The sequence below is a fragment of the Monopterus albus genome, unplaced genomic scaffold (genome assembly GCF_001952655.1).
Source record: "Monopterus albus unplaced genomic scaffold, M_albus_1.0 scaffold21.1, whole genome shotgun sequence".
NCBI classification, from domain to species: Eukaryota; Metazoa; Chordata; class Actinopteri; order Synbranchiformes; family Synbranchidae; genus Monopterus; species Monopterus albus.
In genome coordinates, this window is record NW_018127901.1 from 2,395,624 (window position 1) to 2,418,342 (window position 22,719).

The 22,719-nt window shown below is 43.6% G+C and overlaps 1 protein-coding gene across 7 annotated transcripts in view; it reads left to right on the top strand.

The window, feature by feature from the left end:
- glra1 (glycine receptor, alpha 1) overlaps positions 1–22,719 on the top strand; it is a 106,366-nt gene that overhangs the window by 72,080 nt on the left and 11,567 nt on the right. For all 7 annotated transcript variants that reach the window (XM_020594091.1, XM_020594092.1, XM_020594093.1 and 4 more), the window contains 2 exons: positions 2,170–2,384; positions 12,387–12,533. In XM_020594091.1, coding sequence (XP_020449747.1) covers positions 2,170–2,384; positions 12,387–12,533 — 362 coding nt within the window. The remainder of the gene's footprint in view (positions 1–2,169; positions 2,385–12,386; positions 12,534–22,719) is intronic.

Sequence of the window (22,719 nt, forward strand, 5' to 3'; positions counted from 1 at the left end):
TACCCATCTCCTCATGCTTCTCCCTCCTCTCCTCTTCAGTCTTCTAGGGTTAACTCTTCAGTACAGTCTTCTTTGGTTAAATAGACTGTCAGCCATATTGCTCTGTGGCCCTCTTGTGTTTTATTGTTTAGGTTTTTTGTTTTGTTTAGTTTTTAATGAGACCCACTATGCTTGTTACAGTACAGCAACAGAAATCGGGATATTTGTTACTGTTGCTAGTGTAGTTTAATGAAAGCCAACTGCAGCATGAGCTCAATTAGACATATTTGCACAGTTTTTCTGAAGAAATGTCACTTTTTATTTTACATACTCCACCATAGAGCATGTGCAGTATTTTTTTAAGAGTTTGTATATTTAGATTTTTTTAAAATAGTTTTTTAACCATTGATTTTCATCCAAACCTGTTCAGTACAAACCTGTCCAACCAGTAGGAGACCCCAGGACAGACTGAGAACACACTACAGAGATTATACATCTCATCTGGCCTGGGAACGCCTCGGAGTCCCGCCAAAGGAGCTGGAACACGTCGCCTGCTGCCACCGGGACCCGACCCCGGATAAGCAGAAGAGAATGGAAGGATGGCTAATTGGCAGCATGAATCCAAAGCCGCCCCCGTGTTTGTGTTCAAATATTTATTGATATTCAGCCAGCCCGAGAACTCAAGTCTCTCTGATTTTCCATTTGTGATTTCCACTTTGCTCAGTGTGAGTGCTGAGGAAAGATGACATTTTGTCTCAGAGCTGTCAACTCCATCTTCAATTCCTCTGTTTCCCTCTCCAGCTCAACCTCCTTTTCACTGCCAGTCCAACACCTGCTCCCCACTCTCCCTCCCTCCCCCTTCCTTTAATTTACTCTCTCATCATTTCCACCTGTTTTGCAGGGGACTTGACGGTGTCGGTGTTTAGATAATGTGCCCTCTCAGGTGAAGATAATAGGGAGTTCAGAAACACTCTTCACTGCTAATGGAACTGCACTGCGTCTGGGAAACTGATGAAAGAACATTTTGCTTTTATTACTTTTTCCTGGAAAAAGCCTTATGTGCTTGATGATCTGCATAGTGAGTCATTTCCAAATGAAATATTTGTGTTGAAAGACAGGACACCTGCTGACACAAAATGATTTTCTTCATGAATATAAAGCCAGGCAGTCAACGTCTTTGAAGTTGTAAGTATCATGAGCCATCTCATTACAAAGTAATGACCTTTTAGAAGGGTGCCACTATTTCTGTTCCTTTTAAAACACCAGAATGTCTGTGTATGTTTGAAGCTGATTTTTCATTGTTTGTAAAGACGACGAGCTTTAGTCTCATAAAAATATGGTTTTTATTGTTTGTTTCTCGTCCCAAAAAGCTCAAATCTGATCTCGACGTTTTCTGTCGGTACGCTGAGATCAGTTCTGATGCTAAGCTGTAACATGCTAACAGAATAATTGCTGTTTCAGAAGTTAGGTTCAGGTCAGTAGTAAGCCAGGCTTTGGTTTTTGGTAAAGGTGCTTCTAGTTTAATCACATTCCAGATGTTTGTTAGTGGGAAGCCAGTGAGGGATCACAGCTGTGCAACAGCATGATCAAAGTTTAGCTTCTGTAGCTGTGTACACCTCCAACACATCAGAAATGCACGTAGACATTTCTGCAGTTGGGAAAACTTAGAGTATGTAACAGTCCACTCAGAAATCAGATCCTGGCTCCTTTTGAGTACAGTCAGTTTGTTACAAATGGGAAAAGTCACAAAAAATACATACATAAAAAGTAAAGGCACCTTACTGGTTTCTTAGACTATGATCAGCTTTTGCTTTTAGACAGTAAAAGAGCCTGTAACAGTCTCGTTGCCAGAGGCCTGTGGATTCCTGCCCAGGCCCATGTCCAAGTGGAGATGAGTTCCACTGTCCTGGTTTCTAGCAACAATGTGTTAACCAGAGGTTAGTGCAGAAATCTCATTAGAATAATAATTGTTCTTGTGTTTTCTTTCAGTCTGCCTTTCTCTCTTCTTCTCCTCACACCCAGTTTTTTTCTTTCCAGGTGAATTCAAATGCACCAAAGTCTTTTTCTATGGAAGGAGTCCCAGCTCTGGTTCTTTTCATCATCTTACTTTTCCCATCTTCCTCCACCCTCTTCCTCTATGTAAATTCACTATTAAGAACTAGTTTGTTCCTTCTTTCCCTCCTCCTCCAGGTAAATTTACCTGTATCGAGGCTCGGTTCCACCTGGAGCGTCAGATGGGCTACTACCTGATCCAGATGTACATCCCCTCGCTGCTCATCGTCATCCTGTCCTGGGTCTCCTTCTGGATCAACATGGACGCGGCGCCCGCTCGGGTCGGTCTGGGCATCACCACCGTGCTGACCATGACCACACAGAGCTCTGGTTCCAGAGCCTCCCTGCCTAAGGTGAGGCCAAACCAAATGCACCTTTCAGTGCCAGTTGTTGTAATGTACACAGTGTGACATCAGCAGCTGACGAAAACGTTTTTACAATTGAGAATCCTTCAGTGCAGTTTCAGCCAAATCAATGTTTAATAAAGGTAGAGGAGACTGTATAGACAGAAACAAAAAAGGAGGCCAGACTGAAAATGTTCTTTTCACTGACAAATGTATGTTTAAGTGGAGGGAAAAGGATCTGAGATGAGAGATGACAGAAAACTGGAGGCAAAGAAAGAGGAGGCACAGATGACAAGTAACTTTTCAACACAAGAGAATCTTTTCCTGTGCTGGACTTTCAGATTAAGGGGAAAAACTGCCAGTGTAATCTCCAACACACACTGTGTGTTTGTTGACATTAGGTGTTTTGTTGCCTCTAAAAATCGAACTGTGATTCCTCTGCTGTTCAGCTGTCACAGTAACAATCACACAGCATAGCTGAGCTTAGGTGGGCATCCTGCTCACACACACACACACACACACACACACACACACGTATGGGTGCATGTGAGTGATGCCACAGAGGACTGCTGCACCATGACAGACAAGGAAGGAGGAGAGGAAAGGAGACAAGAAAGGGATAAGGAAAAGGGACAGAAAGGAGGGGAGAGCAGAGGAACATGTAAATGTTCCTGCACAGGCTGCTGACATTAGATTCTGGTAAGTGATGATTAAGTCGGCAGTGATTATGCCTGGCTGACGGCGGCTGGCTATACAATATAAACACCTTAAATAAGCATTCATTACAATGCACAACGCAACAACACTGCTACAAATGTTCTCCATTTTCTCTTTAATGAGCAGCAATTACCTGCTTTCAAATAGTTTTCAGCAGCGTGAAGAATTTTCAGGGAATCAGATTAAAGGCCCCTGAATCTGAGCCACACTATCAGGGAGGAAAATGTTCCATAGGGAACACAATCAATTCAGTGTGTGACACCAACCCTGTCTCCTAAATATTACATTCACATGCTACTAAACAGTTTGTAGCTCGTCCTGTGCAGCACCGGGCCACATTAGTCACATGACTGGCTTTTGACAACACAGCATCGTTTTACTTTGTGGCTTTCATCAGCCAAACCTTAGACATTTTAATACTTTAGAAATGTTAAATACATTTTTTTACACAAAAGCAGCTGAACCATCAAAATGAAGAGAAGCTTTTTCTGAGTTGACTGACATTAGCTAACATCCTAAGACTGGACACCAGTTGATCATATACAGTATTTTGGAATAAGTAGATAATTGATTAACTTATGTAAAGTATATTCTGATACAATTCTCTTTTAATATTGAGTCAACAATTTGGTTTTAATAATCAGTCTTCACTACTTCACTCATGAGGTTTATCACATTTAAACTAATTGTATTTTAGTTTATGAAATAAACATCATATGCAGCATTAAACATCCCTTAATACAGTTTCTAACAGCATACAATAGGTGAAATAATAATAATAAAGAACTTAATAAAGAGAGGGAATTTAAAAGTTTAGAAATTTCTATATAGGTTTAAAGAGAGTTGGAGCAAAGCAGCAAGCAATGATGCAAAATATCAAAAATCAAAAATAAATAGTTTGAATTTCTTACAACTCTATAAATCAACAAAAGCTATTTTTAAATCATCAATTTAAGCTCTTTAATTAAAATTATTGTGGGAGAGCTCTCACATCACTGAATAAAAGTCAAAGAATCTCCCAATGATCACACATCATTGGTTGGTTCGAGTTGGTGGTTTGCTGGATTTGGTTGAAAATCATAATTCTACCAGTTCCTCCTTGGTCGGGATTCAGGCATTTCTTGCTAAACAGTTCAAGCATCCCTCGTTGCATCCCACTCTTGGTAGCGGCTGTATATCTTCTTCGGTCTTCTGGAACTCAGAGAAACAAGTGGACAGAGGTGCTGATCGTCCTTCTCTTCCTCTTTTTGCTGTGGTTTTTAAAGGGTTTCTGTGAGTTAGGCTACCTCTTCTCCAGTCAGACTTCAGCTTTATACCAACTGTCACTATCTCTGACCTTTGAACTGTCATCAGTTGGAGCTCTTGTATTATCTCATGGGACGCCCTCGGTTCACACCCAAGTTGTGCCTGCAACCAACAACTGTCACCATGACTCAGTGGTGGTTTTTCATACTTCTCCAGTTTGTCAACTTCTCTGCTCACTTAAATATTTCATTTTAAAATTACTCTTATATTTATCTTCATAATCACACAATTCATTACAACTCATTAAACAAAACATACTAAGAATCATCCTTCCTGAATGATTATTTCAACATCCTCCTTTTAGCTATTATCTCATAATCATTTTTCTCCCTTTTCCATCCCCGCTTGCTGTTTTCCTTGTCCCCCTAAGGGTCCAGCTCGTCCACCCACTTGTCCACTACCACATATTCTTCATTCTCCTCCATTTCTTCCTTTTTCTCTCTCCAGAGGTCTGCGGGTTCCTCTGCCATCAGCCCAGGTGTGATAGGAGAATACAAATTTACCCTCAACTTCTCCATGTCCTCCTCGTCCTGCAGTGGGATACTTTCTGTCATGTTCCTCTGGATGAAGCGACACTTTCCCATCTTCTTCTTGCCTTTTGTCATGTTGCTCTGGATGAAGCAACACTTTCCCATCTTCTTCTTGCCTTTTGTCTCCTCAGGCTTCCTTGAAGAGTGGGCATTCCTACATGTCCTGACGCTGTTCTTGTTGTTCCTGTGGGAATTCTATTTGCAAAGACACATTCTCTCTTATGGCTTCCTGCAGCTCTTCCTGTAGGGTAAAAAGCCATTGGGTCTTCGAAGGCCAGTGCTGTCTTAATGACCTCTGACCCTTCATTACCACCTTCCTTGGCTTCTTCCAGGTTCTTCCTGGGATGTCATGTTTCAGCCCCGTTCACTTCCTGCAAGTATGCTCTTATTCTTTATTGCTTCCTGTCCCCAGCTCACCCTGAATTCCGGGAACTTCATGTCATCATTCAGATTAGTTTCACCTGCTACTTCATCAGTCACACCTGTTCCTCACAGTATATAGCAGCTCCTTACTCTGTGGGGAGCTGCCAGATTGTTCTATGCCTCAACTAGACTCTCCAGCGTTCTTTCTGCCTGATCATCTGAATACCAACACCTTGCTTGTGCTATTGACCCGAGATTCTGCCTCACCCTTCTTATTGGACTGCTTTCTTGGTAACAACACCTTGCCTGCATTAACGACTAGAGATTCTGTCTTGCCTTCCCTACTGCCTTGCTGGAGATATCGACCCTGGACCAAACTAAGTACTGCTCTCTGCCTAAGCCCTTCAGACTGGTACTATGTATATCTGACTCTGTTCCTGAGGATGTTATTAAAACCTGTTGTGCTATTCCAGCTTACTGGCTCTTTAATCGGGTTCACACCTACACCTCCATGGCAGCTGTACTTTCACCCCCGACAGTACAATCTTTCCACCAATGAACCCAGCCCGTAGCGATCTTTGTGAGTGGCAGGGGGAACACCCGGGGGGCCCGGTTCAGGAAGATCAGCCTCGGGCCGCCACTGCCGCGGTTCTGGTCCAGCGCCCAGTTGCTCCTCCAAGTCACCAAGAGCCCAGGATCCCACCTCCGGAGTGTTACGGAGGGGATTGCGGGGACAGCTGCTCCTTTCTGACCCAGTGTGAAATACAGTTTGAGACTCAGCCCTCGGCTTTTCCCACCGAGCGATCAAAAGTCGCTTACACGCTGTCTCTGTTAACAGGTCGAGCACGCAGGTGGGGCACAGCCGAATGGACTAATAGATCAGACTGCTGTGCTACATTCCAGAGATTCGGGGCACAATTACCCAGGATTTTCGACTCACCTAGTTCAAGCTACGGCCACCGCTCCCTCTCTGCGCACCTTGACTCAAGGTACCAGGACCGCAGTGGATTACATCATAGACTTTCGCACCGCCACTACCAACTCAGACTGGAATGAGCCCGCGTTGGTAGACGCTTTCTACGGCGGGTTATTTGGACCGACTCAGGGACGCGCTTGCTATGTATGATCAGCCCCGACATCTGCGAGCACTTATGGATCTGGTGACTAGAATCGATGGCCGACACAGAGAAAGGCAGTGGGAACAGAGACAACACCCGGCGCCACCCCAGGTTTTTGCTCAAACATCCACCGAGTCTCCTGAGCCCATGCAGTTGGGTCGCACCCGACTAAACCCGGAAGAGAGAAAGCGCAGATTCCGCATGAACCTATGTTTGTACTGTGGAGAGTCCGGCAAAAGGCAAAGACTCAGCAGGACGGGGAGGACGTTGCTGAGCCAAGCAGTTATGAATACATCCACCTCCCGTCCCATAATCAGGGCCCAGCTCACGTGTGACACCAAGACTAATCCTGTCCCAGTCTTCATTGACTCAGGTTCTGACACCAGTTTCATTGACCTAGCGTTTCTTCTTCATCATCAGGTTCCCAGCAAATCCACGAATAACCCGCCCCTGATACATTCTCTCAACAATAAACTCTTGCAACGTGTCATGAGCCATACACCCCCATTAACTCTCTCCATAGACAATCATAGGGAAACTACTGACTTCCTGGTGATGCAATCCCCGCATCATCCCATTGTATTGGGGTTTCCTTGGTTACTGAAACACGGAGCTAAGATCGACTGAGCCTCAGGTAAAATAAATGAATGGTCACCAGAATGTGCTACCCAGTGTCTGCACTCAGCTAACATCCAGGGGGTAGAGGAAGAATCGGACCCAGACACATTCCCCGACCTATCCAAAGTCCCGCCTGAATATTTGGACCTCAAACAGTTGTTTAATAAGGTCCGAGCTACCATGTTACCCCCTCACCGACCATATGACTGTCCCATTGAACTGCTGCTGGGTACTACCCCCCCTAGGGGCCGGTTGTTTACCCTCTCACCTCCTGAATGCCAGGCCATGACAACATACATCGCAGAGGCCCAGAAGGCCGGGCTGATCCGGCCATCTTCTTCACCCGCAGGGGCAGGCTTCTTCTTCGTTAGCAAAAAAGACAGGATTATGCCCATGGATTGATTACTGTGGCCTCAATAGGATTACAATCAAGAATCGGTAGCCACTACCACTCATCTCCTCCGCCTTTGAACTGTTACATGGTGCACAGATCTTCACCAAGTTGGACCTGAGAAACGCCTATCATCTGGAGAGAATAAAGGAAGGAGATGAGTGGAAGACAGCATTCAACACACCATCGGGTCATTTTGAGTATCTTGTCATGCCCTTTGGTCTCACCAACACCCCTGCAGTGTTCCTGAATCTGGTCAACGACGCCTTGAGAGATACGCTGAACAGATTCTCCTCTTCTGAGACCGAACACAGGAAACATGTTCGAGCTGTCCTACAACGCCTTCTTCAGAACCAGCTGTATGTGAAAGCAGAGAAGAGTTGCTTTCACACCCAGACAGTCTCCTTCTTGGGCTTTGTTATTTCACCAGGACGTATTGAGATGGACCCCGCCAAGGTCCAGGCAGTGGACTCTTGGCCGACCCCAACCACCCGACAGCAGACGCAGCGCTTTCTGGGATTCGCAAACTTCTACAGCAAATTCATTAAGGACTTCAGCACCATTGCCGCCCCCCTTCATCGACTCACATCTAGCGCCAGATGTTTTGCTTGGACTAGTCAAGCTACGGAGGCCTCTCACTCACTCGAGCACCGGTTCACAAAGGCCCCCGTTCTCACCTTGCCCGATCCCGCCAAGCAGTTCATCGTAGAAGTGGATGCCTCTGAGACCGGGGTGGGGGCAGTGTTGTCCCAATGCCTGAGTACTGACAATAAACTACACCCTTGTGCTTTTTTCTCCAGGCGCCTCACCCCGGCAAAGAGTAACTACAGCATTGGAGAGAGGGAGCTACTGGCAGTGAAGCTGGCCCTGGAGGAATGGCGCCACTGGCTGGAGGGGGCTCAACTGCCATTTTTGGTGTGAACTTACCACAAAAATCTGGAATACCTAAGGACGGCGAAAAGACTCAACCCCAGGCAGGCAAGGTGGGCACTATTCTTTGACCGTTTTGACTTCTTCCTTTCCTTTCGTCCAGGATGCAAGAATGGCAAAGCGGACACTCTGTCCAGACAACAGAACAAAGAGGAGGAGACGCAGGAGCCTGCCTACATTCTGCCACAAACCACTTGCCTTAGTACCATGCAGCTTGGCATCGAGCAGGAGGTATTGGCCGCCGAGACTACTGAGCCTAGCCCCTCCATGTGTCCCCCTGGTCGGTTGTTCATACCTGCCTCCGTCAGACCTCGAATACTCCAATGGTGCCACGCTTCCAGGTTCTCTTACCACCCAGGGGTGGCCTGGTCCTGCTACATTGGCCAACGACGGTTCTGGTGGCCGACTGTTCGTGAGGACATCAGAGAATTTGTAAATGCCTGCCAAGACTGTGCTAAACAAAAATCCTCATTTGGCAGACCCTCTGGACTCCTGCACCTGCTTCCTATTCCCTCAAGACCTGGAACCCATAACACACTGGACTTCGTCACCGGCCTGCCACCCTCCAGAGGTAAAACAACCATACTCACAGTTGTTGATCGTTTCTCAAAAATGGTTCACTTCATTCCCCTACCTAAGCTACCTTCGGCCAAAGAAACCGCACAACTCATGCTTCAGCATGTCTTCCACCCACATGATCTGCCCAGAGACATGGTGTCTGACCAGGGGCCCCAGTTTACGGCATGCTTCTGGGCCGAATTCTGTCACCTTCTGGGCGTTACTGTGAGTACTGTGTCACGGTTCCACCCCCCGACCAATGGCCAGGCAGAAAGACTCAACCAGCAGTTGGGAACTGGACTGCAGCTCCTGTGCAGCTGGGACAATGTGATCTGGGTAGAGTACGCACACAATTCTCTCCCCTCTTCCGCCACAGGAATGACACCATTTGAGTGTAATTACGGTTATTGTTCCCCAGCCTGGACCCAGAAATCCAGATCCCATCCACCTCGGCACTGGTGTGCCGATGTCATTGGACTTGGAGAAGGGCCCACATGGTTCTCTTCCAGACGGTCCAGTCCTACGCCAAGTGGGCCAACATTCACCGCTTTAGGGCCCCCCAGTACAGACCTGGACAGAAGGTGTGGCTCTCCACTCGGGAGCTGCCCCTCTGTACAGAGTGTTGTAAGCTGGCACCATGCTTCGTGGGGCCGTTTCCGATAACCAAGCGGCTCGGGCCCGGGGCGGTAAGGCTTCAACTGCCCCGTACATTGCATGCTCACCCTTCTTTCCATGCGTCCAGGGTCAAACCTGTCAGATCCAGCCCATTGGCTCCTCCCCTGGACCCTCTGCCCTGGCTCTTCCATGGCGGTCCAGTTTACACAGTGCGCCGCCTTCTACGGTCCAGACGTTGGGGCCGAGGTTCTGTCATGTTTCAGCCCCATTCACTTCCTGCAATTATGCTCTTATTCTTTACTGCTTCCTGTCCCCAGCTCACCCTGCATTCCAGGAACTTCATGTCATCATTCAGACTGCTACTTCATCAGTCACACCTGTTCCTCACAGTATATAGCAGCTCCTTACTCTGTGGGGAGCTGCCAGATTGTTCTAAGACTCAGCTAGACTCTTTAGCGTTTTTTCTGCCTGATCATCTGAATACCGACACCCTGCCTGTGCTATTGACCCGAGATTCTGCCTCACCCTTTTTATTGGACTGCTTTCTTGGTAACAACACCTTGCCTGCATTAATGACTAGAGATTCTGTCTTGCCTTCCCTACTGCCCTGCTGGAGATATCGACCCTGGACCAAACCAAGTACTGCTCTCTGCCTAAGCCCTTCAGACTGGTACTATGTATATCTGACTCTGTTCCTGAGGACGTTATTTAAACCTGTTGTGCTATTCCAGCTTACTGGCTCTTTAATCGGGTTCACACCTCCACAGGAGCTGTACTTTCACCCCCCCTGACATGGGACCTGTTTTTACAGTTTCACCAACACAGTTGGCCAAGTGCAGAAGCAACACAGACAATATCCTAGGCTAAATGTTACTTGGTGAAAAAGGTAAGAACTGTGAAACCTAGAGTGTGAGAGGAGAATTCAGAGTGAATTTTTGCTTTTATGTGTCTCCAAGCCATGTTTCTGCTCCTAACAAAAGGTTTTTATTGCCAGTTGAATGATAGTTGGGGAGAAAAGAAGATTAGGCCCTTTTCTATTTGCAAAAGTGTTTGAGGCTGCTCATTTTAACCAGTTTGAATAAAGCAAGAAAGCTCTGCCTACTAAAATCACTTCATATAAGTTACATTTTTAAATCCTGAATGCGTTTTCTGTTCTTCATTTGTCCCTATTTCTCTGTCTGCCTCTCTCTGCCTGCATGACCATAAAACCAAATGAACCAGTTGACTGTTTAGGCTTCGACAGTTCTGGGGGGAATCAGCTGGGTAAAGCGAAGATAAATGTTTTCATAAGCATCAGACTCTGCACAAACGAGCAGGAATTACAGCAGGGCTGAGCGGTGACAATAAGCACTGTGTGTTTGTGTGAAGTGATGTAAAGTTGCAGTTTAATTGGATTGTGAATGGATGATTGTAGGTTTTCTCTCAGTGTAGAAAAACAGGGGTCTCCCTTCCAGGCTGCATGCTGTAATTGGCTGTGATGGAGAGCTCTAATGACAAACTGGGGTGAATGCACTTGAATCATGGTGCTTGGTGGGCAGACAGCAGTCAGACAATGATCCAGCCAGACTCCATTTAAACTTTATTATCTAGACAGTCGTCACCCCATCCATCTGTCTTCAAACCGGGTTTGGAGAATATTCCTTCTACCTCTTTGTCTTTCCACCATTTTATTCTTTGCTTAAGAAACTTTTAAGCCTCCCAAAAATCGTCCTCCCTGCTCTTAACAGTTTTTCACCCTAGGATATCTCTTAAGAGCTGAGATGCTTTGTGAATAACTTTTATCTTTACCAGGATATAGTCCTAATTTTAAGCAGCGATCCTTTGGACTGAGGAAGCTTTGTGACTCTGGCCCCTGGATTCTAAGGCTCCAAGGACAGAGAGTTGTAAATGGTACAGATGATATCAAATTTGTGGTATTGGGCTGTATATAAATAAAGTTCATTAACACACAACTGTCCAGTCACAAATCTGTCTCACCATCTAAGTTGCTGATTCTCAAGCAAAACCTGAAAGTGTTTTATTAAGGTAACTTTCTGCATTTTGTATAACTAGTTCCATATTGCAAAGATAGTAAAATAAACAGAAACACACACACACACACACACACGTGTATGTGCTTAAGCCAGCAACTCAAACTGAAGTGTAGCCACTATTAAATGTCTTGCATTTTATACAGACTTTACTGTAGTTCAGTCTGGCATAGACTCTTGACTAGAAGTCTTGTTAGTTTACATGAAATCAGTTCATCATGAAAAATGTCACCAAAGCAAATAGAAAAGAAGCTTTCATTGGGTCGGGGTTAGAAGATGCTCTGCTAACATTCATCCCTGTTGGGCAGCGCTCTAGCCTAAAATTACTGTGATTAATCACTCTTTAGGTTATTGTTTCCTGATATTATAAACCTAATTAGTAACCTTTGCATTTAATATGCAGTGTTGTTTGCATTTTTCATTTTAGCAACTTTTAGTCACAGATGTCCCTGAATTACTAAATGCTTCAGTAATTTCCTCATATTGGTTGCATTAAGTTCTCATGTGGGATTTGTGGTTTCATTTACATCTTCAATTACATATAGATGAACACACTCAAGGTTTTGTGTATTAAACACTGTGTTGTGTCCTGGAGCATAACAAAACCTGTAAGTTATGATTTAAATTCATTTTTCACAGGGTAAAGTTAACTATTTTTGGGGTGGGGGGTTATTGTGTGCACAATAGAGGTATATACAGTTTCAATGCAGAAATTATTAATGTGCTAAAACATATTATGTGACATGTCCCTGCCTGACTCCTCATCAGATCAGACAGGAAGTCACGATGCCACTATGAAGCCTCTAAACCCGGTTCCTCTCTGTCCTCACCTCCAGGTGTCCTATGTGAAAGCCATTGATATCTGGATGGCTGTTTGCCTGCTGTTTGTGTTCTCAGCCCTGCTTGAGTACGCCGCCGTCAACTTCATTGCCCGCCAGCACAAAGAGCTGCTGCGCTTCAGGCGGAGGCGGCGACATATGAAGGTGAACACACTCTCACATCTGTGATATCACACATTTGCATTTGTTTTTATCTCTCCACCCATCTCCTGTGTGGTGTCTGTAGAGGTTTCAGCTGAAGTGAAAAATGTGACAGAGGTCATTGAATATCAAAACATCTGATAACAGCAGATGCTTTCTACGGAATAATGCATGAATATATAATGGAATTTAGATTCTAAACTTTTGTGATTATTTGTTTGTTTTTCCCCAAACCAACAAACATATAATCCTCTATGTCTGCCTATTATCCACTGTCTGTTTAAAAATACAATAATACAATAGGAAAGGTCAGTAAAGGCACATACTTAGAGGAAGTGCTTATCTTTAAGATGAGGAAGTAACCAGACGCGCTCCGTTTTCCAGTGGTCGAACACAAACGGCTCACAACCGTTGTCTCTAAGCAGCCAAACAGAAGAGAAACAAATAGTTCAAACCCACAAATGTGTTGTTTTTGGGGGAATGAAAGGAAGTACTGCTGTTGTGGAGTATCCTCTGCCGCTGGGCTGCCTCATACTTTTAACAGAGTACAACATCTCTGGCTGGTAGATGGTGCTGAGGCTGTGTCTGGCACTGTAAACACCAGAAAGCAGTCACCGCTCTCCTCCATCCTCGGGCCTCCTGAAAAATTTACTCCATGTTTGATATTAGCTTTGTGCAGCACTCATCACCAGCCAGAAACACAGGGCATCAATGTTTCATGGGTGAAGCGTTGAGCATGATTAAAGGCTGAGCCGCAGAGCAAACAGACCAGGCTCATAACAAATTCACAGTGTAGAAGAGGAGAAAACACAGAAAACAAACGTGGAAACTTTTCCCTTGGTTCTGAAACTTTTGTTTGTGTAAATGCATCATTTACAAGAAACTGTGATGGGAGCTCTACAGTACTTTTTAAGGGGGATGTGTAGTTGCGGCTGTGCTTGTGAGTTATACTGTGTCTCTGTGGTAAGACTGAATCCTGCTTAGTGCCGGGAACATGATCAGTGTTGGCAGTGTCTGTTACTTTTGATAACTCCTCCAAATCAATGTGCCATTACAAGGACAATGCAACACAAGTCTTTTAAACAAAAAGTTTAGTTTTTAATTTCTGACCTTGGAAGCAGCTAAACAGTTGAGAAACCACTCTCACCATGAGGTCCGTTTAGTAGCTGTTTTGGGGCTTTTGATTCCCGCACATGCTTCTCATCAACAGATGGCGCTTGCGCGGTTGTCCGATGCTCAGATCTTCAGTTTACTTCCGAGCCATGCAGGATTAGATGTCGAGGTTTAAAGTTCAACCTTAACCTTGGCAGCAGATTATTATTTTCTGAGGTCGAACTAAGATTGAAAGCTCCAGAACTTGTGCAGAGCTTGTTCTGTCAAATACCATTTACAATTTCAAGGTCAAGAATGAACTTTAATTCCAATGTGGAAGGAAAGTCTTTAAAGAAACATTATCTATTTCTTTCTATTTCAGACAGACTGACAGACTCACTCTGCTCAGTATTTCAGACATCATTTTGATGCTGGGATTTGCTTGTAACCCACTGTCGGTTGGATGCAACCTCCAGAGCTGCCTCTAATAAACTGATAGCTCCAAAGATTGATAGATTTTAAAGCCTTGGTGGGACAGTGATTCTCAAAAGCACCACTGCAACAAGCATTAGAAGTGAAAGCCATCACTGAAACCTAAACTGCCATTGGCTTTGAGAGAACAAATTTAGAACTTTGGAACAAACTTTGGAGGAACATTGGAGCTAGCATCTAGTGGGAACTGGCAGTATTGCACAAGCATCTCCATTCAGCCATTAGCGATGTGCAATACCACTTACTTATACTTATACCAAGGAAGTGCCAAGTTCTTAGCCTGTTACCTAGGACACTAGTTCCCAGTTAGTTTTTACCTGTGACCTTTTATGTCCAACCAGTGCCTTCTCATGACCTCAGTTCACATATTTTTGTGATTTGTGAACAGTTCAACTGAAAAGTGATGTTGGCTGCTTCTTCAATTTGATCATTTTCAGAGGCCTGAAAGGATTTCACCAGGATTTCACACAAAAAGCAGAGCTTGTTAAACATGAACATGTACTGTATGATTCCAAACTCTGTCTGCTTATGAACATTATGCTGTATGATCAAAAGCTCCAGAACAGCTGCCTTTTGTCTACTTTCATCAGTTTCCTAATTATTAATTCATCTTGTGCCACTCAGGGGGCCCTAACCCCAGTTTGGGAACCATTCTTCATAAAAGTCTGGGAGGCACTGTAGGAAAAATGTACATATGAAAATAAAGCTCTCTGAATGGTAAATCATGTTGTTGTAATCCCCAATCCACTGAGCTGTGATGGGAGCTGAAGAGGTAGATTAGCTGCCTCAACACTTCCAGATGAATCAGACACAAACGCTCGCTCTGCTTGTTTACCCATCTCTATGTCTCTCGACTCTCTCTCACCCAAAGAGCAGGAAGAGAGAGAGAGAGCCAGAGGACCAAGGGCTCAGGATTGACCCACATCCAAACGTTCAGAATATTTTTGTCACACTGTTTACTTCTGCTGGTACGATAAAAAGCCGGAGGTGAATCTAGGCCACCGGTCTGTGATGTCATTTCATTAAAAAAAACAACTCATCTGTTCAGTTGAGGTCAACAAGACTTTAAAGCTGCCAGCATTTTTGTTATCAGTGTTTTCAGCTCCTACTACAGAATGGATAAATTCAGGTTCTAGGGTTCTTGCATAACATGATTTGCTTTTGACTGTGAGGTTTTATAATCATCAGAAATTTTCTGTCCGTGCCATGTAGCAGAAGGTGAATGTATATGAACGCACACTTAACCTGCTACTGCTGCTTTTGCACACATGTTAAAATTAAATGTGCTTATAGCACTGTTAATAAACACATCAGCCAGACACAAAGACAGTCTCTACCCCCATGCCATCGCTCTGGTGAGCACTTAACCCATGACTGCATGACTGGACACAGTAACCACCCCAGTAACCACTGTATATATCAGTCTGGAAGCTCTTCTGCCATGCTGTATATAGATGTACACATATTTATGAATACTGTCTCTCTTTTCCTCTCATTCTTTCCATATTTTGAATGCACACACTGTTTACTTTAATTTCAGCTGCTCCCTTTTTTATTCTCCTTGTTATTTTCTATTCCTGTTGCCTTACACCACATCGAGAGCCTCTGTACCGGAGTCACACTCCTGTATGTTCAAGCATACTTGGCCATTAAAGATGATTCTGATTCTGAACCTGTCATGACAGATGTTACTGAAAGTGAAAACATCACCTCAGGTTGGATGAAAATAAACTGAAACTTTGCAGCAGAGAATACAGTCGGTACAAGCTGGATGAATAGAGCTCAGTGGAAGTTGTCAAAAGACAATTACCATGTAAAAAATTACAACAATGCACATGCAGAAAACAATATAGCAGGTACAATGAATTATTCCAATCTGCATCATTAGTAATTAGCCATAACGTGTGCCTGCAGGGTGCTTGAATCACCAGACATTTTTCATTTCTTTTCTTTTCTTCAGTTAGATTAAAACCAAACAGAAAGTAAAGCCATGTGGCTGGATGTTCTGTTAAAAAAATAAAATCCAGTGGGCCCCAAAAGTGTGTTAAAAACCTTTTATGATATTTGGAAAAGCAGGTATTAAAGCACTAGCATTTACAACCAGTGATGACCAGGTTATATTTGGTTCCTGTCATTAAGTAAAACTTCTACTTCTACAATGTAAAATTACTCTATTACAAGTACTGTACATACAAGTGCATTTAAAATTACAAATGTATATCAGAAAAAATGTACCTGAGGTTTCAGAAGTAACAGTAGTCATTATGTTGGATGGTCCTTTTACAGTGTGACTATTACCTGTGTGTCATCAGTGGACGCTCATCACCGATGCTTCAACATATAAGCAAGATTTTAACATTGTAGCTTGTCAAGTTGATTTATGTACCTCTGGGTAGTTTAATCTATAATAATAAATAATATTTTGTATAAAAATAATCTGAAACATTGCTAATAACAACTGCTGTCAAATAAATGAAACAAAAGCAGAATATTTCCCCATGAAACGTAGTTAATTAGAAGGATAAAGAAGCAAGTGCCTCAAACTGTACTTAAGGGCTGCATTTTAATAACTCAAACTACCTCATCTCTTGCAAACATTAAGGAGCTTTTCTGTTTTCAAGTACAAATATCTGCAGACCTACAAGGACACTACGAAGACACTGAGAGAAATTTGAGGTATTTGTATTTGAAGTTGGATTTTGCCAAGAGGCTTGTATAATGTGGTCCAAATGAGGGAGAACAAAACTATTTGGTTTTAAATTCAGCTCCTCTGGTCTTTTTGCTTTATTTCAAGCACAACAACAACAAAAAAAACACACAATAAAATTCATTATTAAAAGTATGAGCACCCCCAGTAAGATCACCACCATTAATCCAACCTTGCCTATGAAATAAGTCCAGTAATGCTGAAACCACAGTGACACCAAGCGTGAGAGGCAGCCCTTGGGTGTCACACATTCTTAATTAACCTCTGTGGCCAGTCCTTCTAATGTGAGTTTAATGTGATCTGCAGGCTGCATTACAGCTCTGACAGGACTATGAGTCAGGCTTCAGCTCGCTGCAGAGGAAACTCACTGCTGGCCTGCAGCATGTATAAACCACCCTGCCGAGGTCACCCCGGTGCTGCCGTCCACTGCCTACCTTAAGAGTAACAACCTGAGACAAGTGCCACAAGGCTGTAGGTGCACAAAGTGACACAGAAGTGAAAAGCAGCTGCTGCTTTTAAAAGAGAGATGGAGGATAGTAGGGGGTACAGTACTGTAGGGTTCTGCTAAGTGACTTAACCATCTTATTCTAACAACGAGTAGCTGTGCCAGATATTGCTAAAGAAGTAACTCCGACTGTGAAAGAACTAATGTTTTTGTTTTTTCCACCGTTTCTTGCTGTATCTCTGAATCAGTCTCTGGTGTGCAAGACCTTTTTAGTAAAAAAGTTGCAAATGATGGCAATGGAAAATATGTCATTAAATGTAATGCAGGGTTCTGTAGATTTGTCAAACACCAATGTTCTTTTCTGGAAGGAGAGTTGATTAAACAAAGTGACTCAGACTTTTATCTTCTAATGTCCACTGTAAAGTCACATACAGTTGAAGGTCTGGAACAAATAGTTAAACACACCAGCATAAATCAGTTGTCCACAGTGCAACAAAAACATTTGTTGTAGTAGTGAGTCCTTAAACCCAGAACTGAGTTAGTATTTTTGGAACAGTACACAGCTTAGACAGGGCAGCAGCTCCAGTATGAGCATCACAGGTTTCGTGCTGGGCTGTGGTAAAATGAATACATTACTATTTCAGTTTTCTGTTCTGTTGATCAACTTTATGCTCAAACATTAAGAACATCTTGCTGCTAGCATAGAGTGCTGTAGTAGTGAGTCCTAAAACCCAGAACTGAGTTAGTATTTTTGGACTTGCAGTTCCCTCGCCTTAAAGCCAGTGGGTTTTATGAACAGGCTTTTGGTTAGACACCTGAAATAAGGTTTGGATGGAATTATGCTGGCCCTACTATATGCAGAGTTCTCCATGATAAGACTTGGACAAAGTTTTTGGCTTTAAATTTTCAAGTGTAGAAAGGTCCAGGCAACGGGTCCATGGAAATGAAGGAGGGACCGCTATGCTGCTAACTAGGGCATAATCTTTTGCTTTTAGCTAACGTTATCTCATCTTTGCCTGCATTTGCTGCCAACGATACAGAACAACCAAAAAAAAAAAATCCATTTTTTTCAGTTTGGAAACTTTGTATTCCTTTCTCTTTGAGCACCACTCTTGCCTTTGGATGTCTGTGGCATTTCGAATGAACGCATTGAGGTGTTTTTCCTGTAGGTAAAGTAGTTCTACATTAGTGAATGCTGGGAGGGTGTGTTTGATTTATATAACTTTGTATGGTGCAACTGCAGCTAAAACCTATGAGGAGGTAAAATTACTATAATCTTAATGGTAGCATCTAATTAGTCCCTCATCTGACTTAGCATTGCTGTACATTGTTCATTTACATAATTCAAAAATTCATGTTTTCCTGAGAGCCTGTGTGGGCCCCCAGATGGCACAGGCCCAGGTGCAGCTGCTCTGCTTGCACCCCCTAATGCTCTGCCAGTGGTCATCACACTGAACACAGACTGATCTTCTCATTAGCCCGAATTTATAGCCTCGTTGTGTTTAGACCTGTGCACTTGCAAACTATTCTAACTGACACAGCCATGATGACTAGCTAGATCAGGTCCCACTGAGAGGAAAGGATTTTGTAGAAGAGGTAAGTGACCTTAATCAAATTACAAGTTGGAAGCTGTGAAGTCATGGGACTGTGGTGTAGTTCATTTATAGCCTAACAAAAGCTTTTTATTTCTTATTTGGGCCTCAAAAATAATAAAGTTGGTGTTCACTTGTGAAGATTAGCTTTTTGAACAAAACTTGTAAGTGTCATAAACTGTTGTTTGACAGAGCTTATTTTCTGCTCTGCAATAATCCAAAAGCTGTTGATGAAACCTCTCTGGCTTTTTGTTGAGGGAACTAGGGTGATGCCGGCTTCTGGGTTGGCGAAAACATTTGTACATCACTGACTGACAGTGCGATTGATGTGATTGCACTGAAAACACAAACACAAAATACAGTGAAAACGGTGTGCGCATACATACACCCGGGTGTAGCCTCATGGTCTGTTCATTCATATATGAGCATTTTCAGTAATTTCCCAACACTTTGCATAACACATAATAAGTCAAGTCATTTCAGATGTGTGGTTTGATCAGGTTCTGTATGTTGATCCAGACTTTGAGAATCTTGAGCACAGAAGCTTTTACCAGGAACCTGTGGTTCTCTGTTTCACCGTGGAATATACTGTATGAAAACTGCATCAGGAATGTATTTGATTACAACAGTAATACTCTTAATTACTGCAACAGGGACACTCCTCCAAGGGATTATGTCTCACAGTAAAACAATTACCAGTTCGTGTGTGCTGTCTGAAAACCTATCCACCAGTAAGGACCAGAAAAACAGGAGAAACCAAACACTCTGTGTTGGCATTAGTAAAGACATAGTGTTCATACTGTTTATGGACATTTCTAGCATGGTTAGTACACATCTTCACTTTTGTATGGTAACGGAGTTGGGATGTCGGATGTGTCGCAGTGAAACAGTCTTTCACCTGCAGATTTGTTCACTGTGATTATGGCTACATGGCCACAGTGAGGTGCAGCTGAGTACAGCTGGAAGTCTCTGTAATCCAAGTGGAGAATGTCTTCGAGGGTTTTATGGCTTTTATGTAACTGCTGTGATGCATGTGTGCTTAAAAAGTGCAGACAGGGTGCACACAGTCTAGGAGACAAGAAGGATGCTGTGATTTCTGAAAGAAATTGTTGAGTTTTGCAGGAAATTGTCAGCACAATCACAGAACATCTGATCTTCCAGATTGTGTGGCTGAAACCATCTGATATGTAGCTCTGTGCTACAGTACTACCAGCCTTGCTTTGCCATGTGTACAGTGCTGTACTTCAACGTGGACGTGATGCTGTCGTTGCAGTGCAGGTAGCTGCAGCAGCAGTCGGAGCATTCCCAGTTGTGCTGATTTCTGTGCTTTCTGCCCTGATGCTTTATTGATTTGTTAGTGACACTGATAGTCCTCAGGGAATGAGGCACAGAGAGAAAGAGTGGGCGCAACCGGTCTGAGGCTACCTGCTTCAGAAGCCTGTCTAATTAGAGAGGCAGTGCAAGAGGGCAAATAGATACCGCAGCCCTGTGAGAGGGAAGACAGGCAGTCTGAGGGTCGAGGCACCGTCACATCCCCTAAGCAGGGGTGGGTTGAAGCAACTGCAGAGAGATAGATTCAATAGTGCCACTCATCCTTGAAGGGCAGGCCTGCCTGGCAGCAGCTCGCTTGTGTCACACAGACACGCTCTCCAGACTGGAAAAGAAAGAGCCCCTTCAGAAATCAAAGAGAAGCTGAACATTACTGTTTCTCACCTCCATTTCAATCAGGATGGACTTCAGTATGTCTTCAGTGCTGTTTCTAAAGTTTACTGTGTGCGAGGCAAATTCATGTCTTTAGATCAAGACTGGCTTTCATTAAAATAAATTATCTGGAATTGAGGAGTGCAATCGTTGACGTCAGATGCATCAGAAATATCCACCCAGATACCATCCACTATTATAGTAAAAAACTAAATTAAGCTATGTTTCATTTAGCCTCAAGGCAGGAACCTGCTAAAGCTTGATGACTGTCCTTTGCTCCTCTTTCACCTCAGCAGCATGATGAAAGAAATGAGCTTGACCTTGAGATGCTTCCTTCCCTACAGCTGAGGCCTGTGGGACCCCACTGAAACCATCCTGTTGTTGAGCAATGACAGTGCCTTATTAGGGAAACCGCCTTTCTGATTGATAGGCTATAATCAGCCTGTTAGTTGTTATAACGCGTTTGGCAGTGGGGGACCTCTACATGCTGGTTTGCTCTAAATGCCTTGCTCTCACAGGCCGTTTGCCAGCATCGAGAACAAAGTCATATAAGAGCGCTCAGGAATTAAGAGGCCAAAAGATGCACAGGGAAAGTGGTCTGAACTCAACTTCCAGTCAGCTGTGAAGTGGCACCGTCTCCTGATTAGAGGAAGAAGTGCTTAATTGGCAAAGTTGAACTCTGGACTGGATATTTGTTCTTGAACATACAGTCCAGAATAGATACTACATCAAATTAATTTAAGTAGGTTTACATTAGTATAGAAAAACAGTGTGATAAAGCCCGAATTGTAAGGGTTCAAAAGTAACAGGACACTTTGCTACTAAATGTTTCTGGGCAGCTGTGTGTTGTTTTAACATTTGTTCATGCACTAAGAGCTCAAGCTTGGCTCAGAGGTAACTGAGAGTTTAGATTTAGATTGAGGTGGAGCTGTCTGTCAGTATGAAGAGTAAAAAGCTGACCATGCCAGTGAAGAAGACAGTAAAGAAACCTTCAGATGTCACAGGGAAACTTGAAAATGGAAAACGGCCTGGTAGACCAAAGGCCACACTAGTGGATGAGCAGGAAATCACTGTGACTGCATAGTGAGTTCAAAACACTCCCCAGGCAACAAGTCCTCCAACTTCAACAACAAAATACAACATTTGTCCCTCACACCCTTCCCGCAGCACACTTAGCACACCTTTGTCATCATGGTAACAGCCATATGTTCCATGTGACCAGTCATCATAATAATAATAATAGTTTATTTAATGTAAACCATTATAAACACAGTTAAGTTGTGGAACGGTCATAGAGAAAAAATACAACATTGTGTTTTCTGACCTATCCATCCACCCCATCCTCCTCATAGCATGGATGTTGTGGCTCTCCTTCTACTCTATCGCCTAAGTTTCTCCTTTGTAGTGACCTAAAGTAACTATAACACCTAGCATGTTGTTCATAAGCTGCTGGCACAGTCAACGGATGGACAGTCTCCACCAGGATGTACTGTATGTGTACGTTTCCTTATCAGTGACCAAGATAACACTTTATGACCATAACCTCAGATTTACGGTTTACTTCAAGATTCAAACCCATGGTGAGCTTCAGAACCTGAAAGGCCAGGCTGCAGTTTGCAAAATCATACATAAAGGAGCTGATAAAACAAAAACAAAAAACCTCTGTCAAAATGACAGAAAGAGAGAAATGTGGAGAAAAAAGGAACAGATCATGACCCAAAGCATCTCATCTGTCAAACATGGTGGGGTTCTGTTATAGTCGGGAAATGTATGGACTGGTACACTGGCTCTGATTTCACTGCTGACAGAAGGAGCTGTGCCAAGATTCAGGCAAATGCACCAAAACTCATTCAACAACATTTCTTCACTCAGCAGGACAACAATCCTGAACATACGAGTTTTTCAGGCTGAAGAGGTGGAATAGTTGTTCAATAAGACAGTCGTTGCTTCATGTTCAGTTCTCTCTCTGATCCTTGCTCTGTTGATTACTCTGCACATACTGTAGGAACATGGACAAACAAAGCAGAGATCACACAAATGTGCAGCTGCCTTTCTTCCTTCAGACACTGCAAAATGTGATGGCGTACTTAACCTTTGGAGCTGCTGTTTTTTGAAGAAAGACCAGCCTCAAATAAACCTGAGGAAGAAACCTGTCACCCA